The 18,440-nt window shown below is 37.9% G+C and overlaps 2 protein-coding genes across 3 annotated transcripts; one reads left to right on the forward strand and one right to left on the reverse strand.

The window, feature by feature from the left end:
• The first annotated feature begins 1,178 nt into the window (after positions 1 to 1,178).
• On the forward strand, positions 1,179 to 18,438 carry nfil3 (nuclear factor, interleukin 3 regulated). The gene is made up of 2 exons (XM_040037082.1): positions 1,179 to 1,191; positions 16,218 to 18,438. Exon 2 carries the CDS (start codon positions 16,306 to 16,308, stop codon positions 17,671 to 17,673), a length of 1,368 nt encoding a protein of 455 aa, XP_039893016.1. The 5' UTR covers positions 1,179 to 1,191; positions 16,218 to 16,305; the 3' UTR covers positions 17,674 to 18,438.
• auh (AU RNA binding protein/enoyl-CoA hydratase) lies at positions 1,988 to 8,360 on the reverse strand. 2 transcript variants are annotated; one of them, XM_040037083.1, is made up of 10 exons: positions 8,085 to 8,360; positions 7,558 to 7,625; positions 6,953 to 7,040; positions 6,578 to 6,664; positions 6,124 to 6,216; positions 5,428 to 5,484; positions 4,971 to 5,158; positions 4,169 to 4,219; positions 3,942 to 3,989; positions 1,988 to 3,517 (listed from the first exon to the last, which is right to left on the reverse strand). In XM_040037083.1, the coding sequence occupies exons 1-10, from the start codon at positions 8,311 to 8,313 to the stop codon at positions 3,440 to 3,442; spliced, it is 987 nt and encodes a 328-aa protein (XP_039893017.1). In that variant the 5' UTR covers positions 8,314 to 8,360; the 3' UTR covers positions 1,988 to 3,439. The 2 variants fall into 2 exon arrangements, with proteins under 2 accessions (XP_039893017.1, XP_039893019.1); XM_040037085.1 differs by lacking the exon at positions 8,085 to 8,360 and adding an exon at positions 7,907 to 8,073.
• Positions 18,439 to 18,440: the final 2 nt, after the last annotated feature.

Here is an 18,440-nt window from a genome sequence, read left to right on the forward strand (position 1 = left end):
ACCATCTCAAAGTAACACATCATTAGTTTCTTTAGATTATGGTATGAACAGATAAGATACAAAGTCAATGACATCTATAAGTCTGGAAAGGTTTACAAAACCTTTCTAAATCTTTGGAATCCAATGAACTAAGGTGAGATCATTATGGACAAATCAAGAATTCTTGGAACAGTGGTGAACCTTCAAGTGGCTGACCTACCAAACTTCAAGAGTAATCAACGACTCATCCCGGAGGTCACAAAAGAATTAAGAACAACATCTTAAGAACTGCAGGCCTCAGGTTAAGGTCCGTGTTCATGATTCAAAAGTAAGAAACTGGGTAGAAATGGCATTCATGGGAGAGTTTTAAGGCACAACTACTGCAAAAACATCTTCAAAATACCCAATACTTTTGGGGAAATATCCTGTGGACTGATGAGACAAAAGCTGAACTTTTTGGAGGGTTTGTGTCCTATTACATCTCGTGTAATACTAACAGCATTTCATAAAAAGAACATCACACCAATGGTCAAACATGGTGGTGGTTGTTTGATGGTCTATGCTTTGCTGCTATGGGACCTGGATGACTTGCAGTGACGGTCCCATGAATTGTCCTCTCTACCAGAAAATCCTGAAAGAGAATGTCTGGCCAGCAACTCTAACTCAAGGCTAACTCAAGTGAACTTGGTTTATTTAGCAGGACAGTGATCTGAAGCACAGCACCAAACAAAAGAAAATTAATAAAGAAGACTGCCACAATTCCCCAACAGCACTGTGAAAGTCACATTGCCAGGTATTGCAAATATTTGATTGCAGTTCTTGCTTAGCAGGATTGCAGAACCAGTTATTAGGTTTGGTTGGCAATTACATTTAAAAAAAAAGCTATCCAAGCCAGTACTGGCTTGGATAGCTTTCCCCCCCCCTTAATGTATGAAATCATCATTTAAAATCTGCATTATATTAACTTAAATTATCTGTTTAAAATTAAAATTTGTTTGAGAAACTGAAACAGGTAAGTATAAAATGTAACAAAAAAAAAAAAGAAATCAAGAAAGAAATACTATTTCACAAACTGAAACCATATAGGAGAGGTCCAGAAAGCAGATCTAGTGATGGTCAGAGTTATACAATTGATGAGCCATAGCATGAAGATTTGGGAAAGCATTGTTGAAGCTATGTTAAGAAGAAAGGTGGAGTGTGTTGATAGAGAAGGTCAGAAAGAGTTGTAGTGTCATTGATCTGGAGAAAGTATATGATAGGGTGCCAAGAGAGGAACTGCAGTGGTGCATCAGAAAATCAGTAGTAGCAGAGAAATTTGTATGAGGACAGCAGTGAAAGAGTGGTGAGGTGTGTGGTAGGAGTGACAAGTGTTCAGGGTGGAGGTGGTATTACATTACATCATCACCCCTTCTTATTTGCAAAGGTATTGGACAGGCTGACAGATGAACTCAGGCAGGAGTCTCCATTGTCTAAGGTGTTTATAAGCACCACTCTGATCTGTAGTAACAGTAGGGATGATTTGCAACAGAAGGATAGCAGCAAGCGTGAAAGGGAGATTTACAAGATGGGAGGGACACCTGCTATGATGTGTGGTGTGGGGATGGTGGTACTGACCCAAAGTCTGAAGATAGAGTTTGAGGCAAGAGTTAAAAATGACACTCACTGTGAGCGATCAAGATGGACAGGACAATTCCTTTTTTTTCAGTTGCCTAACGCCACTGTATATTAGAAGGTAAAGAGCCTACAAAATTTAAAGCGAGTATATCAATATGACAGCTCAAGCGGAGGGCGGGCTCACAGAGAAGATTCATGGATGTGGTGACAGCGGGTATGCAGAGGGATGGCGTAACAAGGAAGGATACTAGGGATAAGGTGAGATGAGAGCAAATCACGCGCTGTGACAACTCCTGAAGGTAGCAGCCAAAAAGTTGATGATTAACAAAACTCTGTGTTAATGCACGTTTAAAATGAATATCATTTATATAAAAAAAAACCACAGTAACACAAGTTACACTGATAAACCTTTTTTATTTTTTATTTCAGAATATAATTAAAAAAAAGTTTTAAGTGTAGTTCACATTTCTCAAGTCAAACTGAAAATGTATTCAATTTCTGCAGATACACTAAAAACCGAACAGACTTGTGATGTGTGTAGAGTCAAATCCCACGCTTTTGACCTTTCCAGCAGTACTGTGGACAGATGTATACTGCAAGAAAAACCACTCATCTTTCAATGTAGTATACGTTAAAAATAATTAAGTGACTTGGAGTTCATAGTGAGCTCTGCGATGCATTTAAATTCACATTCAACGTGCTGCTTCTCCGGTCTCCCTGGGACTTACTCCGCTTTTCCTTTTTGTCATATTCACTTCTTAAATTAATGATGGACAGTCATAATGAACATGGCCAGTTACAAATAATGAGGACAGCAGGTATCCCATTATTTTAATCAATATAAGCCAAAAGATCTGGCTTTAGACTACTAAAAACTATAGGTTTGAGGCGTTTTGCTCTACTCTTAGCTTTGTATGATGTCAGAACTGATATCCATAATATCGTTATCTCAGGTGTGGCTCTGGCTTTCAGCAGAGAAGCACAACCCACTGTTGTCCTGTTCAAGGGATAGCCAATCAGAACAAAGTTGCTGTAAAGGGAGACAAGCCGATTTCAGATCGTTTCAGACAGTGTAAGCTTTAAGCACCCCTCATGTGTTTAAAGAAGGTTATATTAAAAAAACAAAAAAAAACAAAAAAAAAAAACCAACCCAAAACTTTAATATGATGTTGTCTTAAGTAACAAAATTGGACAGAAAGTAAAGACGACACGTAAACAAAATAGTTTAGGTTATGTTTGCTATGAAACAAATGCGGAAACGTATCAAGCTCTGAGCAGTAATCAAGTTGCTCAGATCTTTTTTTAATCTTTTTTTTTTAATTAATCAGATTAATTTGGCACCAAAAACTGACTTGTAGAAAAATAACAATGATTTTCAACCAGTTGATCTGAAGGATTTTTTGTTACTAGCACATTGAGGCCCCCAAAGTAAGAAATCAAACTATCTCCATTCACTTCATTTTGGTAAAGTGAATCAAAAACTGTTTTATGCAGACATGAACACAGCAGGACACATTTAACTTAGCTGGGTTAGTTTGCTTTGTTTCTCCAAATCTTAATGTGGTTAGTTGTAAAGTCTTTACCTTACGATTTAAAGCGCCTTGCGGTGACTGCTGTCATAAACTATCACTATATAAATAAAAGTGAATTGAATCGACAAAGTCAGAAAGTGCTTTAGCCTGAAACATCAGCCCACAATAACCCCTAAGGTCCAGCTGTCAACTATCCTATGGGTACTGTATGGGCTAATGTATTGGCGAGTTCAGTCTGACCCGTAATTTATGTTGGAAGCAGTGGAACAGTAGCAGAGCTGAAGGCAGAACTGATCGATTCTGGAACGATGACTTCATTCCCCTTTGAAATGAGGCTGCCTCTTCTCCTTGAAAGCAGCCAAGCCTTCCAAACGGTCTTTAGTTGGTATCACCTTAAAACACCAAAAGCATGCGAGTAGTAAAAACCATGCACCGTGGCCACTACTGTGTTCTTGTATATACACAAGACACAAATTACCCTCCCAATGGTTTCACAATACCCTATTGGTTAGACAGTTTTTTTTTGTTGTTGTTGTTGTTTTTAAATGCACAGATCTCCAGGTACAAATGTCACTAAAACTCTGTAACATTGCAAACTGCTCAGTTTACTGCAAGAAATAAACTGGCTGGTTGTAATAACAAATAAGAGACATCTCTGTCAGAGGTGGGCAGTATAGCCTCTAAAGTATAGCCTCTAGCCTCTTCTACTTTATATAATTGAGATTAATAACATAAGGTTTTCCTGACCCTCACATTCTACCTTTCGTTAATGCCAACAATCTTCAACCTGCACAATCACACTTTTTCATTACTCACTTGGGAATAACAAGCCTCTTCTATTGCCAGACCTGTAGATAAATCCACCTGAAAGGGAATGTGGGAATTCTCAGTTAGGGTTACAATATAGCCAAAAAATATCTTTGTCCACAAAGAGTTAAACTGAAGAGCTTTAAAAGGTGTAAAGTTTTGAAAATGTACATTTTATTACGGAATTACAACAAAATAAAGAACCGTAAAGGCACCCATCCACTGACCACACTTACCTCTATCCCCTGGTTAATTGCCAACTTTGCCATCCTTATTGCAATTGGGCCCTGTGGAGTCAAAAAAATCAAAAATTGTATATAAGTTTTATATGCTATGGTTGAAATGGTTAATATGAGAAAATGTGTCGCTGGTTTTTTTTAGTCAGGTTGTTTTGCACAAAATGTTCATTTTTTTAAAATATGAACGATCAAAGGAAACAAAAATGTATCCTTTCAATTTGGCACTAAACACCTCAAGCCCTTTTTTGACCACGTCTAAACTGCTGTGTTCAGGGAGAAAGCCTGAAGAAGGTACAACTGAGCAGAAGCCCAACCAGCACCAGGGTTGTGGTTTTCTTACAAATTTATAGGGTTGTGCACAATAATTTTATCCCCTAGGTCACATTGTAAGAGCTCTACTGCAACATGATGAGAGTTCTAGGGGACAACTATGGGTGACAGATTGAACTGAACTGCTCTCACTACATTAATAAAATAGAAGACTTTGCATACCAGCACAAAGACCACTCACTATCTGTAATTTGAATCACTGAGACTGTCCACTTTCCCAAAGTCAAGCTGAGAGATTCTGTTTTCAGAGAGGATGAAATCTGGCATGCAACACAAGTGTGAATATTCAGGTGTTTAGAATAGCAATTTTGAAAGAGAGCTAAAAATAACAGTCGCAATGGAGTGCTCACATTTCGCAACAAGCAGACCTCGAAGGAGTAGTGTCCAGTTGGGTAAGGGTGCTTTGTAAAAATAGGATCTTGAAATTATTGATACAAAGATCTGCTAATCAGTTACATGATCTTCTTACCTGGGGGTTAATCTCCCGTGCAAGCTCCAGAGCCCTCAAGTAGGCAGCATCTCCACTGTCATTCTGCTCCACAGAATGACTGACAAGACCCATTTGTTGCGCCTGTGTTCCATCAACCACTCGTGCAGCAAAGATGAGCTCCTTGGCAAGAGAGACGCCAATCACCCTAGGGAGACGTTGTGTACCACCTGCACAGGGAACAGGAGAAACCTGGATAGAATATGGCCTCACCCATTGATACACTGATACTGCCCTCCATCTGTAGCAGCAATTCAATATAAAAATGACCACCTTATGGAGAAACTATAGGACAAGTTGTGGAAACAATCCCCCAAGTTATTTTCCCAAGGTTTCTAAATCTAATAAGTGCTCTGTCTACATACTACATTTTTATAGACAACATAATTTAAAATGAAACTACAAAATTTACAAAGAAATGAAATAAAACATGCTGTACCTGCTCCAGGAATAATTGCAAGTTTAGTCTCAACTAGTCCCATTTTGGCAGTATTTGCTAGAAAGATTAAAGAGAAAAATTATTACTACCACTACTACTGATGTACGCTCTTAACACACAACATTAAAACCACTAAAGTGAAGAACAGTGAGAACTGCAACTCTGTTCCATCTCAGCATATAAATGTATTTTAAGAGTGACATAAACTAACCAATCACAAGTGGTCAATCCTGAGGTGGAATTACTACTTTTCTTAGTAGCATTTAGTGGCTTTGGAAAACGTGCAGCAAAATTTCCCAAACACATCGGATTAAGAAAGCATTTATTAAACTTTTTTTTCACATCTTTATTTTTAATGAGACCAATAGTGCTTCAGATCAGAAGTAAAGCTTAAAGTGCCAAGTAAACTTTAAATTCAAGCCACAGTTAAACTGATTTTTAAGTTGGTTACAATATGTTCTATTGCATGTTTAGCATCCGTGTTAGCAGCATGCCATAACTCAGGTTCTCACTCAAAGATTATAAAAGTTGTAAAATGTACTACAAACACATTTCATAATATATATTTGATTTTCATACATTCCTTGGAGTGTAGTCCTTTTAGGTTTACTATGGGGCCCTACTAATGTCATATTAGTAAACACAGGCACAAGCAGCCATGTTTATAAGCTCAAAGTAAAGTCCTCTGAGTCTTACAGGAAATTCTGATGTCACAAGCAAGGGCCATTTCCAAACCTCCTCCTAAGGCAGCACCATCAATTGCAGCAATTGTTGGTACTGGCAGGCTTCCTATGAAAAGAATGATCTATCAATCAAGGAGATGCACACTGTATTTATACAGGACTGACCATCATTGGGAACTGCCATATATAACAAAAAGTGAACTGAATTTAAGAAAAGTACTGGTTCAAACAAAATATATTCACATTACTTACAAATGTTGGTAAATAAATATTGATGAATGCAGGATTTGTCCATAAATTATTTGTGTGAACAGTTTAAGTAGAGATTTGTGCATAGCGCTATTTGTAAATGCAGTCCTTAGCCATTAAATCCACAAGTATGGCTTGAACCTCAAACAACCATTAAAGCACTTCCAACTCAATAAATAAACAATTCACGAATTCATTTTGCATGATTCAGACTTTACCTAGCTCTGTAATGAGGGCTCTTGCTTTGGATACAAATGGTCCCACTTCGCTCTGGTGCATCTTGGCCCTCTCCTTCAGATCTGCACCTGCCAATAGACACAAAGGAAAAGCGTTCAGCCAGAGGTAAGTGGCTTCCTGAGGCATACAGCAGAGGAGTGCATTACCAGCACACACAGTTTTGGCATCTGCTACCGTTTCTGAATTTAACGCTCACAAGACCCAAGATGGGTATTTCAGATTCTGGCTCATAGTGATGTGGGAATTTATCAACAACTGAAGAATGACAAGTAAAACGTAGAGCATTTTTAATGTTATTATTATTATTCCAATTATGGTTCAAAAAGAAAATAGCCCAATTAGCAAGGACAATATACCTGCACAAAATATACCAGGAACCAAACTGCATAAAATTACACTGCGCACTTTTTTATTCTTCTTGATGTCCTCCACAGCTTCAAACATCTGAAAGACAAAAAAAGTTTTCCAACAACAACAAAAAATGTCTGTCAACATTTTATAAATTATGACAACTGAAAATAAATAACTTGAAGCACAGTTCAGGATAAACTAGTACTTAAGAAATATTAAAAGTTTAGTAAAATACTTTTGAGCTCTTAAGTTTCTACTGAGTGCTTAGGCTCAGCAGATATTTAAAGAGCAGAAGTCTATTTTTCTGTTACTGGGTTTATGAGGACATAAACGACATGGACAGCTTAGTCGTAGTTAGCTGTTATTGGTGAACAGAGACAAGTGTGCACTCCTTCCAGATCTTAAAGCCGCCCCTGAGCCACAATGACCCATAACTACATATAATGTATAACCCAAGTAGCCAAGCTCTCTGAATGACCTAAGCACAAAGAAGCCTATGTGTAGTGCAGGCAAGTAGAATCCTAGATGAAACTTATGAATTGTTTGCTTGGTTCTAACCATAATTTAAAAAAAATAAAAATAGATTAAAAAGGCACATAGCAATACATACCATTTTCACAAGATTTTTGCTTATGGCATTTTTGGCTTTTGGTCGATTTATTCCAACGACGACAATACCTGAAAGATAGATAAGACATCCTGCTGACTGACCACGCCACACACGTTTATGTCACCAAAACAGAATAGCCGAGATGGTCAGAGAGCTTATGAACATTTTTTTTTTTTTTTTAATTACCAATGATGATTTTTTTTTTTTTAATTTATCACTAGCTTTTCGAGAAAATTCGACTAACTTGAAATTCCTCATAATTATTAAACATTATCAGTAAACAATATCAAAACTGCATTCTGTTCGCCTTAAAGGTAAGGGATTATCAAATTAATATTTAGAAATGTACCTGCATTAAATGAATTTGAACCTTTTCTGGTGTTTTGTTACGGTCTAGGATGACATCATGTTACACAGTGATGAGAATGCCACCTTTGACTTTTTCTGGAATTCCGTTTCGACAATAACACCAGCTTTCTCCTGACAAACTCGCATCCCAGGTAATGCAGGCTGTGACAAGAACTTACCGCTGTCTTCTCCGTCTAGGTATCTAACGCGCAGGTCATCCTTTGAGTCGGAGCTGTAGTATCGCGTAACAGCACCGTGGCCGTTCAGGCGAGGACAAAGCACGACTCTGTTAGACAGAACATACCGTCTGGAGAAGAAGGCAGCGGCTAGCCTACACGCACTTTGTCGATGCGCTGCCTGTACGCGAAAAGATTGCCAAAAGGATCTGCAACCTACCAAGACCGCCATACCGAGGAGCTGTAATGCTGTTTGACTTTCAACTTTGAACCCAGTCACGTGATGAGATCACATGACTTATTTGCGGTCTGCATGGCAGAAAAATAAAAATATTGAATTTAATTCTTAATTTTATTTTATCCGTGTCGCGTGTTGTCTTAATTTATAAATGTGGTGCAAAATATATCACTAATTTTAAAACCCAATAGTAAATATGATGAAAATAATTACTCACTTTTTGAACGTGACAGTTACATTTGATTCATACGATTCCCTGTTTATATACACAATAAAAGTTCAATTTAGTTTTATTTATAGAGGAAGATAACAACAGTTGGCTGAAGGTGCTTTATTTTGCAAGGCAAAAGACATTACAATAACACAGAGAAAACTCCAGCAGTCAGACATCCCTCTTTATTCTTCGTATCCTTTATTTATCTAAGTAAAAAGTGTCATTGAGATTTAAATCTCATCTCCAAGAAAGACCTGGCCCTTAAGCAAGCATTTGGTGACAGTGGGAAGGAAAAACTCCCTTTTAAGGAAGAAGTCTCCAGTAGAACCAGGCTCAGGGATTTGCAGCATCTGCCACGGCTGGCTGGGAATCTCTCGCTACAGCATTTTGGATCAACTTAAGGCTGTTCAGGGAGGGTTTAGAACAACCTGATAATAATGAATTACAATAGTCCTGGCTAGAAATTAAAAAATGCATGAAGTAGTTTTTCATCACCCCTCTGAGACAGAATGCTTCTCATTTTAGAGATATTGCCAAAAGCAGGAAAGCAAATCATTTGTAACTTGTGTCCTCTGTCTAAATAAATAAATAAATCTGGGTACATTTCCAGATGATTTAACATGCAACTATTTTGCTCGTAATAAGTTAAATGAGTAAAGAGAAAAAAAAGGCTATTTACGCAAGATAATTCATAATTTTATTGGGGGGGGGGATATTGGTTGGGTTTGATTATTGGGGGGATCATAACCCCTCTAACCCCCCTGGAAATTACGCCCCTGATTGCCATGGCTGTGGTAGTTGCAGTATGTCTACTGCATTGAATTCTATGATTTTCACAGATTGAAATAGTACCTTTTATGTTGACCCCCAGCTTCAAATTATCATTCAGGGATTACCCCCACCCCCAGTCCAGACACCCCTGCTTCTACAATACATTTAATTCACAGTGGGGATGAAATCTCCCCATCATTTACTGCATCAACCACAATTTAGGAATCTATTTTTCACAGTTCCGTAGAACACAACTTACACCAGCTAATTCCTTTTGACATATTTATTAACTTTCAGACTGGAAGTTGAGATCTGCTGCTGATCTCACTGCCTCCTTCCCTGTACTAAGATTTACAGATGTTGATTAAAAAAAAGTGCAGAAGATGTGGAGGAATCTAATATATAAGTGGAATATTTATTTAGACTTTTGTTTTTGTTTGGTTTTTAAATTGGCAACATTTTCTGCTGTTCACACTTGATGTTATTTAATATTAAATATTAACATTATGGTACAGCTGGCCAAATAACTCTAAGTGGAAGGGGGAATGAAAAGTTGCATGCTAAACTTTTCGTATTCTGTGGATTCAAGCCCATACCCCCAATCCAGGAAAGTCTAGAACTAGCTTTCTGGTTAAAAGGTTTGCCCTGAATTCATGAAGACTCTGGATGTTGCAGGGCTGTCTTGGTTGACAAGCTACTGTAATGTTGCATGGGAGATCAGGGGCAGTACCTCTGGATTGGCAGACCGGAGTGGTGGTTCCCATTAGAGGTGGGTTTTGATTATCGATTTATTGATTAAAATCGATTTTGGCTTGGATAACGTGATATAACGTGATATAGATAGGTTCACGAGTGAGGGGGGAAGGAAGTTGGAGATCAACAGGCGAATTGGTGCTGTGGCTGCAGTGATGCAGACACTATACTGGTCCATTGGGGTGAAGAGAGAGCTGAGTGTAAAAGCGAAGCTCTAAATTTACCGATTGATCTACATCGCTACCCTCACCTATGGTCATTAGCTTTGGGTAGTGACCAAAAGAACAAGATCGTGGACAGGGGCGATTCTAGGATCAGAGCTTTGGGGGTGCTGAGCACCCAGAGAGCTGCCCAGCCAGGCAAGATAAACCTGTCTCTGTCAGTCCCTGCATCCTTAAATGTTGTCCCGAGTTCTCTCTGACTGTCACTTTGGTGCATTTAAACCCCTGTTCCTCCCTGTCCTCATCGTCTGTTGTCTTCGTCTCCGTTATCAGTCATCATAATTTTACCATCTCTGTGCAAGTCTGCAAATTTCTTTATTAAATCATAAGATTCTTAAATTCATCAAGTCTCTCTGTGCCTGGGTCCTTGTCACAAATCATGACATCACTGTTTTGTACATTTTAACACAATTTAATCACCACATTTGTGAAAGAAAAGCAAAACACTTTTTTGAAAAGTCTGTAACAAAACCATCAAATCTGATAAAGGTTATTTAAATGCTGCTAAAGAAGAATGGATTGGAATAGAAAAAATACATATCCTAACCTTAATTACTGGAGGAGAATTATGAATGATACTCATAGTGAGTAAAAAGTAAACTGAGTGCATTTTTTGGACAGAGATTCACTTTTAATGTGTATGTATAATATAATACAGATACATAAAAACCACTCCCAAAACAGAATAAATTATTACAAAATATTAATAAAAACTATAGAAATGGAGGCAACTTTGCCCGTGGTTGAATGTATACAATGTATGAAAAAATCTTTATTGCAGATACTAATTTTACTAATTTAATAATAATAATTTTGTGTTGTAAGATTTATGACTTTCATGGTTTCATAGTGGTACTTGGGAGAGCTTGACATTTTTATCAGGTGGTACACACTGTAAAAAGTTTGAGAAACACTGATAAGTTAAGTGTATGTGTGCTTTTGGAAAACATTTAAAGCTGTTGTACAGAATCTTTGAAACAAGCTTAAAACATTTTTAGAATATAAACAGAGCATCTGCTTCTCTTTACAGCTCCTCACTCCACCAGGGCACCGTTTGGCACTTTCTGATAGTGTGCAAATGTGATGTACGTACTGCGGCAGTCATACAGACAACTGGACGGTCCAAAAATTGGCCTACCTATTACTGGCTGAGGTTTTAGTAGAGTTGTGGCTGAACCACATAAAAATATATCATTAATTTTAATCTCCCCAATCAATGATAATGTTATGTTGGAATGTTGTTAAAGAGGGTCAAAAATGTTTCAACCCAGTTTGTTTTGCAGATTCTGTATAGCAGCTTTAATATAGGGAGGACACAACTTCCAGATTGTGTGAGTAAAATCAGGTTTTTTTTCTCTTTGCCAGTTTAACAGTTTCTGTTTTGCCTGTCACTGTTCCCTGTCTGTTTTCTTACCTGGTTCTTCCTGACCTTGCCCTTTCTCCTCACGTTTCCCTCTTTCCTCTCTCCCTCTTTGGACTGACAATCATACACAAATAGATTGTATTCAATTAGATGAAAAATTACATTAATATGAAATTTTTTTTATTAAGATCACTAATAAAAAGTCCTCTCTCAGTGTACTTTCAACCAAAAGGCAAATAACCAAACCACATGAACATCTAATAAAAGATATAAACATTGAAACACTGATCCAACATTATTCTTGATTAACGGATCATTTGATTTTACACTTTTACCTGAATGTGGGTCCTTTTTTTGAAAAAAACTTCCTTATATCTATTATGAACCTGGCTGTCTCTCTGTACACAAACACACACACACACACACACAACAGGTGTTCTAAGGTTAATGGGCATTCAGTCAGTTAGCTAGTTAGTATCCATTTCAAACAGGACAGTGGTAACAACAGCAGGCTGCAGACAATTTAAAGTTTTAGATTTTAAATGGGCTGTATACATTTCAATGGGAGCAACAGGGCGGTCAAATGTCGCTGAATTTACTACAGAGCAGGACGGATTGTAGGGTAGCAAACATTGTCGGAAAACACGTTTTCAACACTGCAGGTTACCTGGTGTAATGTTTTTCAGCTAAAAAGAAACATGGTCTGACTCCTACCTAACTATATAAAGAGTAACTGAAGGTTAAATGCAGCTAATATGTCCTGTTAGAGATAGGGTGAGGAGTTTGGCTATCCAGGAGGGGCTCAGAGTAGAGCTGCTGCTCCTCCACATCGAAAGGAGCTAGTGGAGGTGGTTTGGGCATCTAACTAGGATGCCTCCTGGGTGTGGTGAATGCCCCGGATGGATATTAATTAAACTTGTAGTTGGATATAATATGATTAGAATTAAGCATAATTATCTATTAGCAAAACTGCATTCAGGTAAACCCTGTTTTAACACTCTGTATCACTTTATTGATGAAAAGACTGGATGTTAAGTACTTTTATTAATATTTTGGATAAAGATAAGCCGTGGAATCTTAATCTCTTTGACAGTTCTTATGTTTGATTAGATCACCAGTGTTTAAGGAGGAAAATGAGAGACCAGGAGAAAAAGTAGGTGAAGTTACACTTGTTCTTGAACTCATTGGAAAGTTAAACTCATAACTGAAAATTCTACTTTAAGAGTCCCTTAAGTTGAAAACGTATTTTGTGTTTATATAGAGTAGTGTTTATATAAAATTACACATTAAAGCTGTAACAATTATGTTTCTTATTGCAGTGATTTCTCTAAACCAGTAACAAACAAAAGCAAATGCTAAATCCTAACTCAGATTATTTTAACTGTACTGTTTTTAATTGTATGATGATTTACAAACATGACTAACCCATTTCTTTTGGTGAGTGTTCTCTATTCCCAATGGCGGTATGCTATCCACACAGTTTCAGCTTGAATCAACAACTTTTGGAGAATTTTTGTCTTTGCTGTTCTGTCATAAAACAAATGGATTGATGGATTTTAGGCATTCTTAACACAACTGAAGAGGTTGGTTTTACATCTAAATGAATTTGCTACTGTAGCATTATTTTCTAGTGTGTTTCCTAATCCAGCCATATTACGTGAAAAGAACTAGAAAGTCTTTCCTCACTGAGTAAAAATAAAAACTGAAAGCCACTTGGATGCCGGGAGATCTGACTTATGGCAACATGACTGCCTAATGATTGACCTAATACTATAAAAGTAAATGGACATAGCTGAAAATATAGCCAAAATATGATTTTCACTCACAAATATCACATTTAGTATTAGCTTCAAGAAAGAAAAATAAAGAAAGAAAGCATATGCAATTTAATGACAGGACATTTATTGTGAATAAAAGCTCACATTACAATAAAGCTTGAGGCTGCTGGAAAAAAATGAGTTATGATTATCATTGTTGGTATATTTCCAACTATGGCATAATATGCACATACGATGTATTTGAAATAAAGTGAATTATCTGACATGATACCAGCTATGTTTGATTTAACTTGCTCATTTATATTAACTATATAGAAAGTCACATAGTAATATGTGACCACCCCCAATTTGCTACAAACAGCAAACAAGGCATATATGATGATGATTACTGATGGCTCTGGATTCTACATAGTAACAGAAAGTTTTGGGTTGAGATACTTTCTTCCATAAACTCAGCATTGTGTAATTCAAAATATTTCAAAGCGTTGTAAAATCCAACTACAGTCCTGTCAAGGTTAAGGAAATTTACAATTCTCCAGCAAATGTCACTCACAATCTCGCTTTAACCAGCAGCCTGGAAAGTTTAAGTAATCAACAAAATAATGAAAAAGCAAAACAAAGTTTGGCAAACAGTGAAACAGTGAGTGAAGCAGAGCCTATTTAAAAGTTGTACTAAAGTTTGAGTCAAAATCTGTATCATTCTTTTCTTAAACTCCAGTAGGGATGTGGCTGTGTTTCAGCCCACTGGTGGAAGTTTGTGACAATGTTATTGACTAAATGTTTAAGCCTCCAGTGCTGTTAAATGAATGTTTAATGTCAATAAGCAGGGTTTACATTACCAAAAGGTCAAGGCTGAACACAAATGCTCTCTTAACAATCTGTAACTTTCAAACCAATTCCTCAAAATAATTCTGAAAAGAAGTATAAAACTTTCATTCACTTTAAGGAAGTTGTTAAAAGAAAAGTAATCTGGCACTACACAAACATACAAACCAATAATATGACTTAAAACATGAAGAATTTCAGCTTTAAGGCAAATAATGGCCAGGCTGCTCCTGGCCACAAATTTGACAGCAGGGGGGAGGGCTGCTGTTAACAACTGGAACCTTTTTTCAGTGCTAACGCTTTCTTCTCTGTAATGTTGTAACAGTTTACTTTTCAGGGCGTAGATGGACCTCGCGCTTCAGCCACCAATGTCATGAGTAACGAAGACAATGATGTCATGTACAGAGTTGAATGCCCACATTGTCTTAGTAAAGTCTGTTACATACAGTGTTAGCTATCTAACACATGTGGAAAAATTTAGAGCTATTTTACTTGGACGCAGAGCTGAGCAATCACTGGTCCGTATTGTTATTGCCACACAGGCAAACATTGCATAATGTCTGCACCAATAGAAATTGCTGGCACTCGGGAGGGCAGGAGCGGGGCTTATTGTATAATACCGACACAATGAAGGAATCTGGGGCAACAGGACGCGTTGACGGCCCGGTGCTGGAACGCCGAGTCGACCGCTCTGTACTGCTTGTCGCGACTGAACCAGCAGCAAACACTCGGTCAGCACCCACCCTCCAAGTGTCGCACGTTGCGATAACATCGTCACCGTTATTAATCACGTATGATCCAAATTTAGGCACGATGTTTTGTTGCCTCGTTAAAAAAGACAAAAGGACGCGTTCGTCAACGCCAGCTGGGGTTTGCACATCGGCATCATAAAATCTGTAGTAGACTGCGTAAGGGGTTCGAGTAAATGAAAAGAGAAATATTTCTCCTGTATTTCAAATTGATTTGTCGGGGATACAGCGCCTTCTTGCTTCTAAAAAGTGGGAGACCAAATTGTATCACACAAAGTTAGTGTCTGAAAGTTACCAGACTATAATGTGTACACAAGTCTGTGACCTATTAGTCATGTCTCTCTCTTCCTAAATGTAGACCCAAGTCAAGGACAAAATGAGGGCACAGAGTCAAGAAGAAACATTTGAGGAAACTGTATCACACCCTAAACATTAATTTTTCTAATTAAAAATCTTTCTGCTCCTCTTCTAAATACCACTGTTTGCTGCAGTGAGTGTGAAAGACTAGTTCAAAAGAAATTATTCAGGTTACAGGCTTCGTGTTTCTCATTTTTTGTGATATCATGCCTTTATGTCTATTTTCATCATTTTTCTCCTGAATAAAAAAGTTTGTTTACTTCAATTTCCTAAGCTTGGCATGTACAAAAGAACTGGTACTTTAAATTTTAATCAAGGTAAATCATGGGGAAGCACCAATTTATTGGCCAGGCATTGGAACTGACTGATATACCTTGTTGACTGGTATCAGGCTATTGGTAAATAAGATGACATTCACCAATGACATCTTTAAATATTTATCTGTTACACAGCATCAATTTTGAAATCTGTTGAAGGCATCCAGTTTCTGAAAGTTAAATGATTACATGTTTTCTTCATGTTTTTTTGTACTTTAATGAAGATTTCTTTGTTTCCCTGACACAACGTAGGAAATGGTAATAACAAAACTAAAAAGTAATTATCTTGATATTATAATTATAACCCTATTATAACCCTATTAACCACATTTTACTTTTCTACAAATGTATTTTCAGAAATATACTGGACTCATAATTGCAGCCTTAATGTTTTATGTGTAGAGCACAGAAATCTGAATAAGCTTTAAGTGGATGATAATATACAATCTTTGATCAGCACAAGTAAATATTAAAGTATCATGGTAACTTGTTTGACATTGTTTCAACTAAACTCTGACGAAAAACATTTCTGTTGTGTCTTATTCCACAGATTTCTTCAACTCAAGCGGATTAATTCCATGTGACAGTTAATTTTGCTCGATACAAGCATTATGGTATACAGTTGAAGATCTTTTAGCATGCTGACAGTAGCAAACAGTAATAATATGCAATCAATAAAGCAAGAAGTTGACTCCAATCAGTCCTACAGTGGAGAGGATGCCCTGTGCCTGGCTGTGGCTTTACAAGGGACCGACAGAGACCTCCTGAGCCACAAAATCTCTGCACTTCCTTTCAAGGCTAAATCTGCTTGTCGTAGGAAAAGGGAGTTTATCCCAGAGGAAAAAAAAGACACCCTGTACTGGGAGAGGCGTCGTAAAAACAACGAAGCAGCCAAGCGTTCAAGGGAGAAGCGACGCATAAATGATATGGTGCTAGAGAACAAATTGGTAGCACTTGGCGAGGAAAATGCCTCCCTCAAGGCTGAGCTGCTGTCATTGAAGTTGAAGTTTGGATTGGTGAGCTCGACAGCATATGCCCAAGAAGTCCAACGGTTATCCAGCTCCGCCACTCTTAACCTCCACCAAATGTTTATTCCACCCAATGCTAGCCAAGGTTTTACCAGCAAAGAAAAGGAGCCTATTCACCTGCGCAGCAGCTGCATATCAGTCATCAGGCATTCACCTCATATGCCCAAGACATTTACCGCAACTCAGGGTAGCTTTACTGTCTGCAGGAATGCAGAGGTCAAGCAGGAACCGGGAGAGAATGGCAGCTATAGACAAGAGCAAGGTAGTCCCTATGAACTCTACAAACCTGGCATAGCCAGCCCTTTGTCTGGAGTCTACACTCAGTCTGCATCATTCATGCAGATCATGAGGTCATCTAGTAACTCACCCAGGAGCTCGGATGATGGTGCAGTTAGCAAATCATCTGATGGTGAGGATGAGCAGCAGGTCCCCAAAGGGTTGATGCCATCTGTAGTAGACCCAAGAAGCATCATTGTCTCCACACATAAAGTGCCAGATGGTAGTTCTTCAGCTTTACCCCATAAACTGCGGATTAAATCCAGAACCGTCCAAATCAAAGTGGAGGCAATCGACCCCGAATACGAATCCTCTGGAAAGTCCTCTTCTCCTGTCAGTATTTCAGAGGGAGAATGCTACCAGGCCACTAAAAACACTTTTGGTTGCACACAGGCTTCTCACTGCCCTTTGTCAGTACAGGTCACCAACATGCAAGACTGGAGCCAGCAGTCTGAGCAATGGCATGTAAGCCACACAATGACACTGCAGGGTGGGTGCACGAGTAATGACGAGTCCTCAAGCCCCGTGTCAAACAAAACCATTGTGGATGTAAAAGACTCTTCCTATGCACACTTGCATGCAGAAGACTGGTATGTAAAACAGAGCTTTGGCACCCTGTCTCCCAGAGCAGTCGCTTCAAAAAGAGAACAGGTACCTGGAATAGATTCTACCAAAAGCGTCGCTGATCATCATGAGACATGAGTTTCTCTGAATGACAATTGTATGCTTAGCATTATATTTGCTGTTTCACTGTGTGGACATTTGGGTTAAACAATGTTTTCTTTTGGTAAATTTTCAAATAAATGAGTTTGCATAAAATACTAGAGTCACAAATAATAGTTTTTGTGTATCCAGGCTATTTTCCAGTAAAGGTTGAGGAGAGATGGAATTACCCACATTGTCATATGATAAATTTAGTATAATATTCCTGTTCCTCTTACAAAGGCTATTTCACTTAATAATGCCAGTTCATTGTACTTTGGCTTTTTCCAATCCAAACTTACTGTTAATGAAACCAACACTTTATGGCATTGTTTGTGTTAAATTACATCATTAACAAATGGGTTTTATGTCATTTAACAAAGCAGGAAGCTATTTAATGTGAAGTGAACAGTGGAGAAGACTGAAATGTTGAAGTGGTAATTGGAACTAGTCTATGTAGCAGCAGAGTGGTGAAAACTTATAAAAGTTTAACTGTACATGACAAATTATTCAGCATCATGTCCCTCCACGTTTTGCAAAGTAAAATAGGATCACATGCATAAGTAGCCTACGTAAGGATTTTCTGGGTACTTTGAGAATTTGCTATAGACTGTTATTGTGTAAAACATTGTGAGTGAAAAGGTTTTTTTTGGTTTGTTTGTTTTCAAGAGTCCAAACTGTTCATGATTGCTATCATAGAGCGTTGCCTATTGATATGTACCTGCTGTTGTTGAGCGCTGCTTTTTTCTTTTTTTTGTGGCACTGGA

This window comes from Simochromis diagramma, unplaced genomic scaffold, assembly GCF_900408965.1.
Source record: "Simochromis diagramma unplaced genomic scaffold, fSimDia1.1 OVJJ01000330.1, whole genome shotgun sequence".
Lineage (NCBI taxonomy): Eukaryota > Metazoa > Chordata > Actinopteri > Cichliformes > Cichlidae > Simochromis > Simochromis diagramma.

What these genes read in the sequence shown, in the direction of transcription:
- auh (XM_040037083.1), bottom strand. Translation starts at nt 8,313, where the DNA reads ATGGCGGTCTTGGTAGGTTGCAGATCCTTTTGGCAATCTTTTCGCGTA. An exon ending in CACGGGAGATTAACCCCCAG is followed by an intron (nt 4,220 to 4,970) that starts GTAAGAAGATCA and finishes TTGACTCCACAG; the next exon opens with GGCCCAATTGCAATAAGGAT. An exon ending in AAGAGGCTTGTTATTCCCAA is followed by an intron (nt 3,518 to 3,941) that starts GTGAGTAATGAA and finishes TGGTGTTTTAAG; the next exon opens with GTGATACCAACTAAAGACCG.
- nfil3 (XM_040037082.1), top strand. Translation starts at nt 16,306, where the DNA reads ATGCTGACAGTAGCAAACAGTAATAATATGCAATCAATAAAGCAAGAA.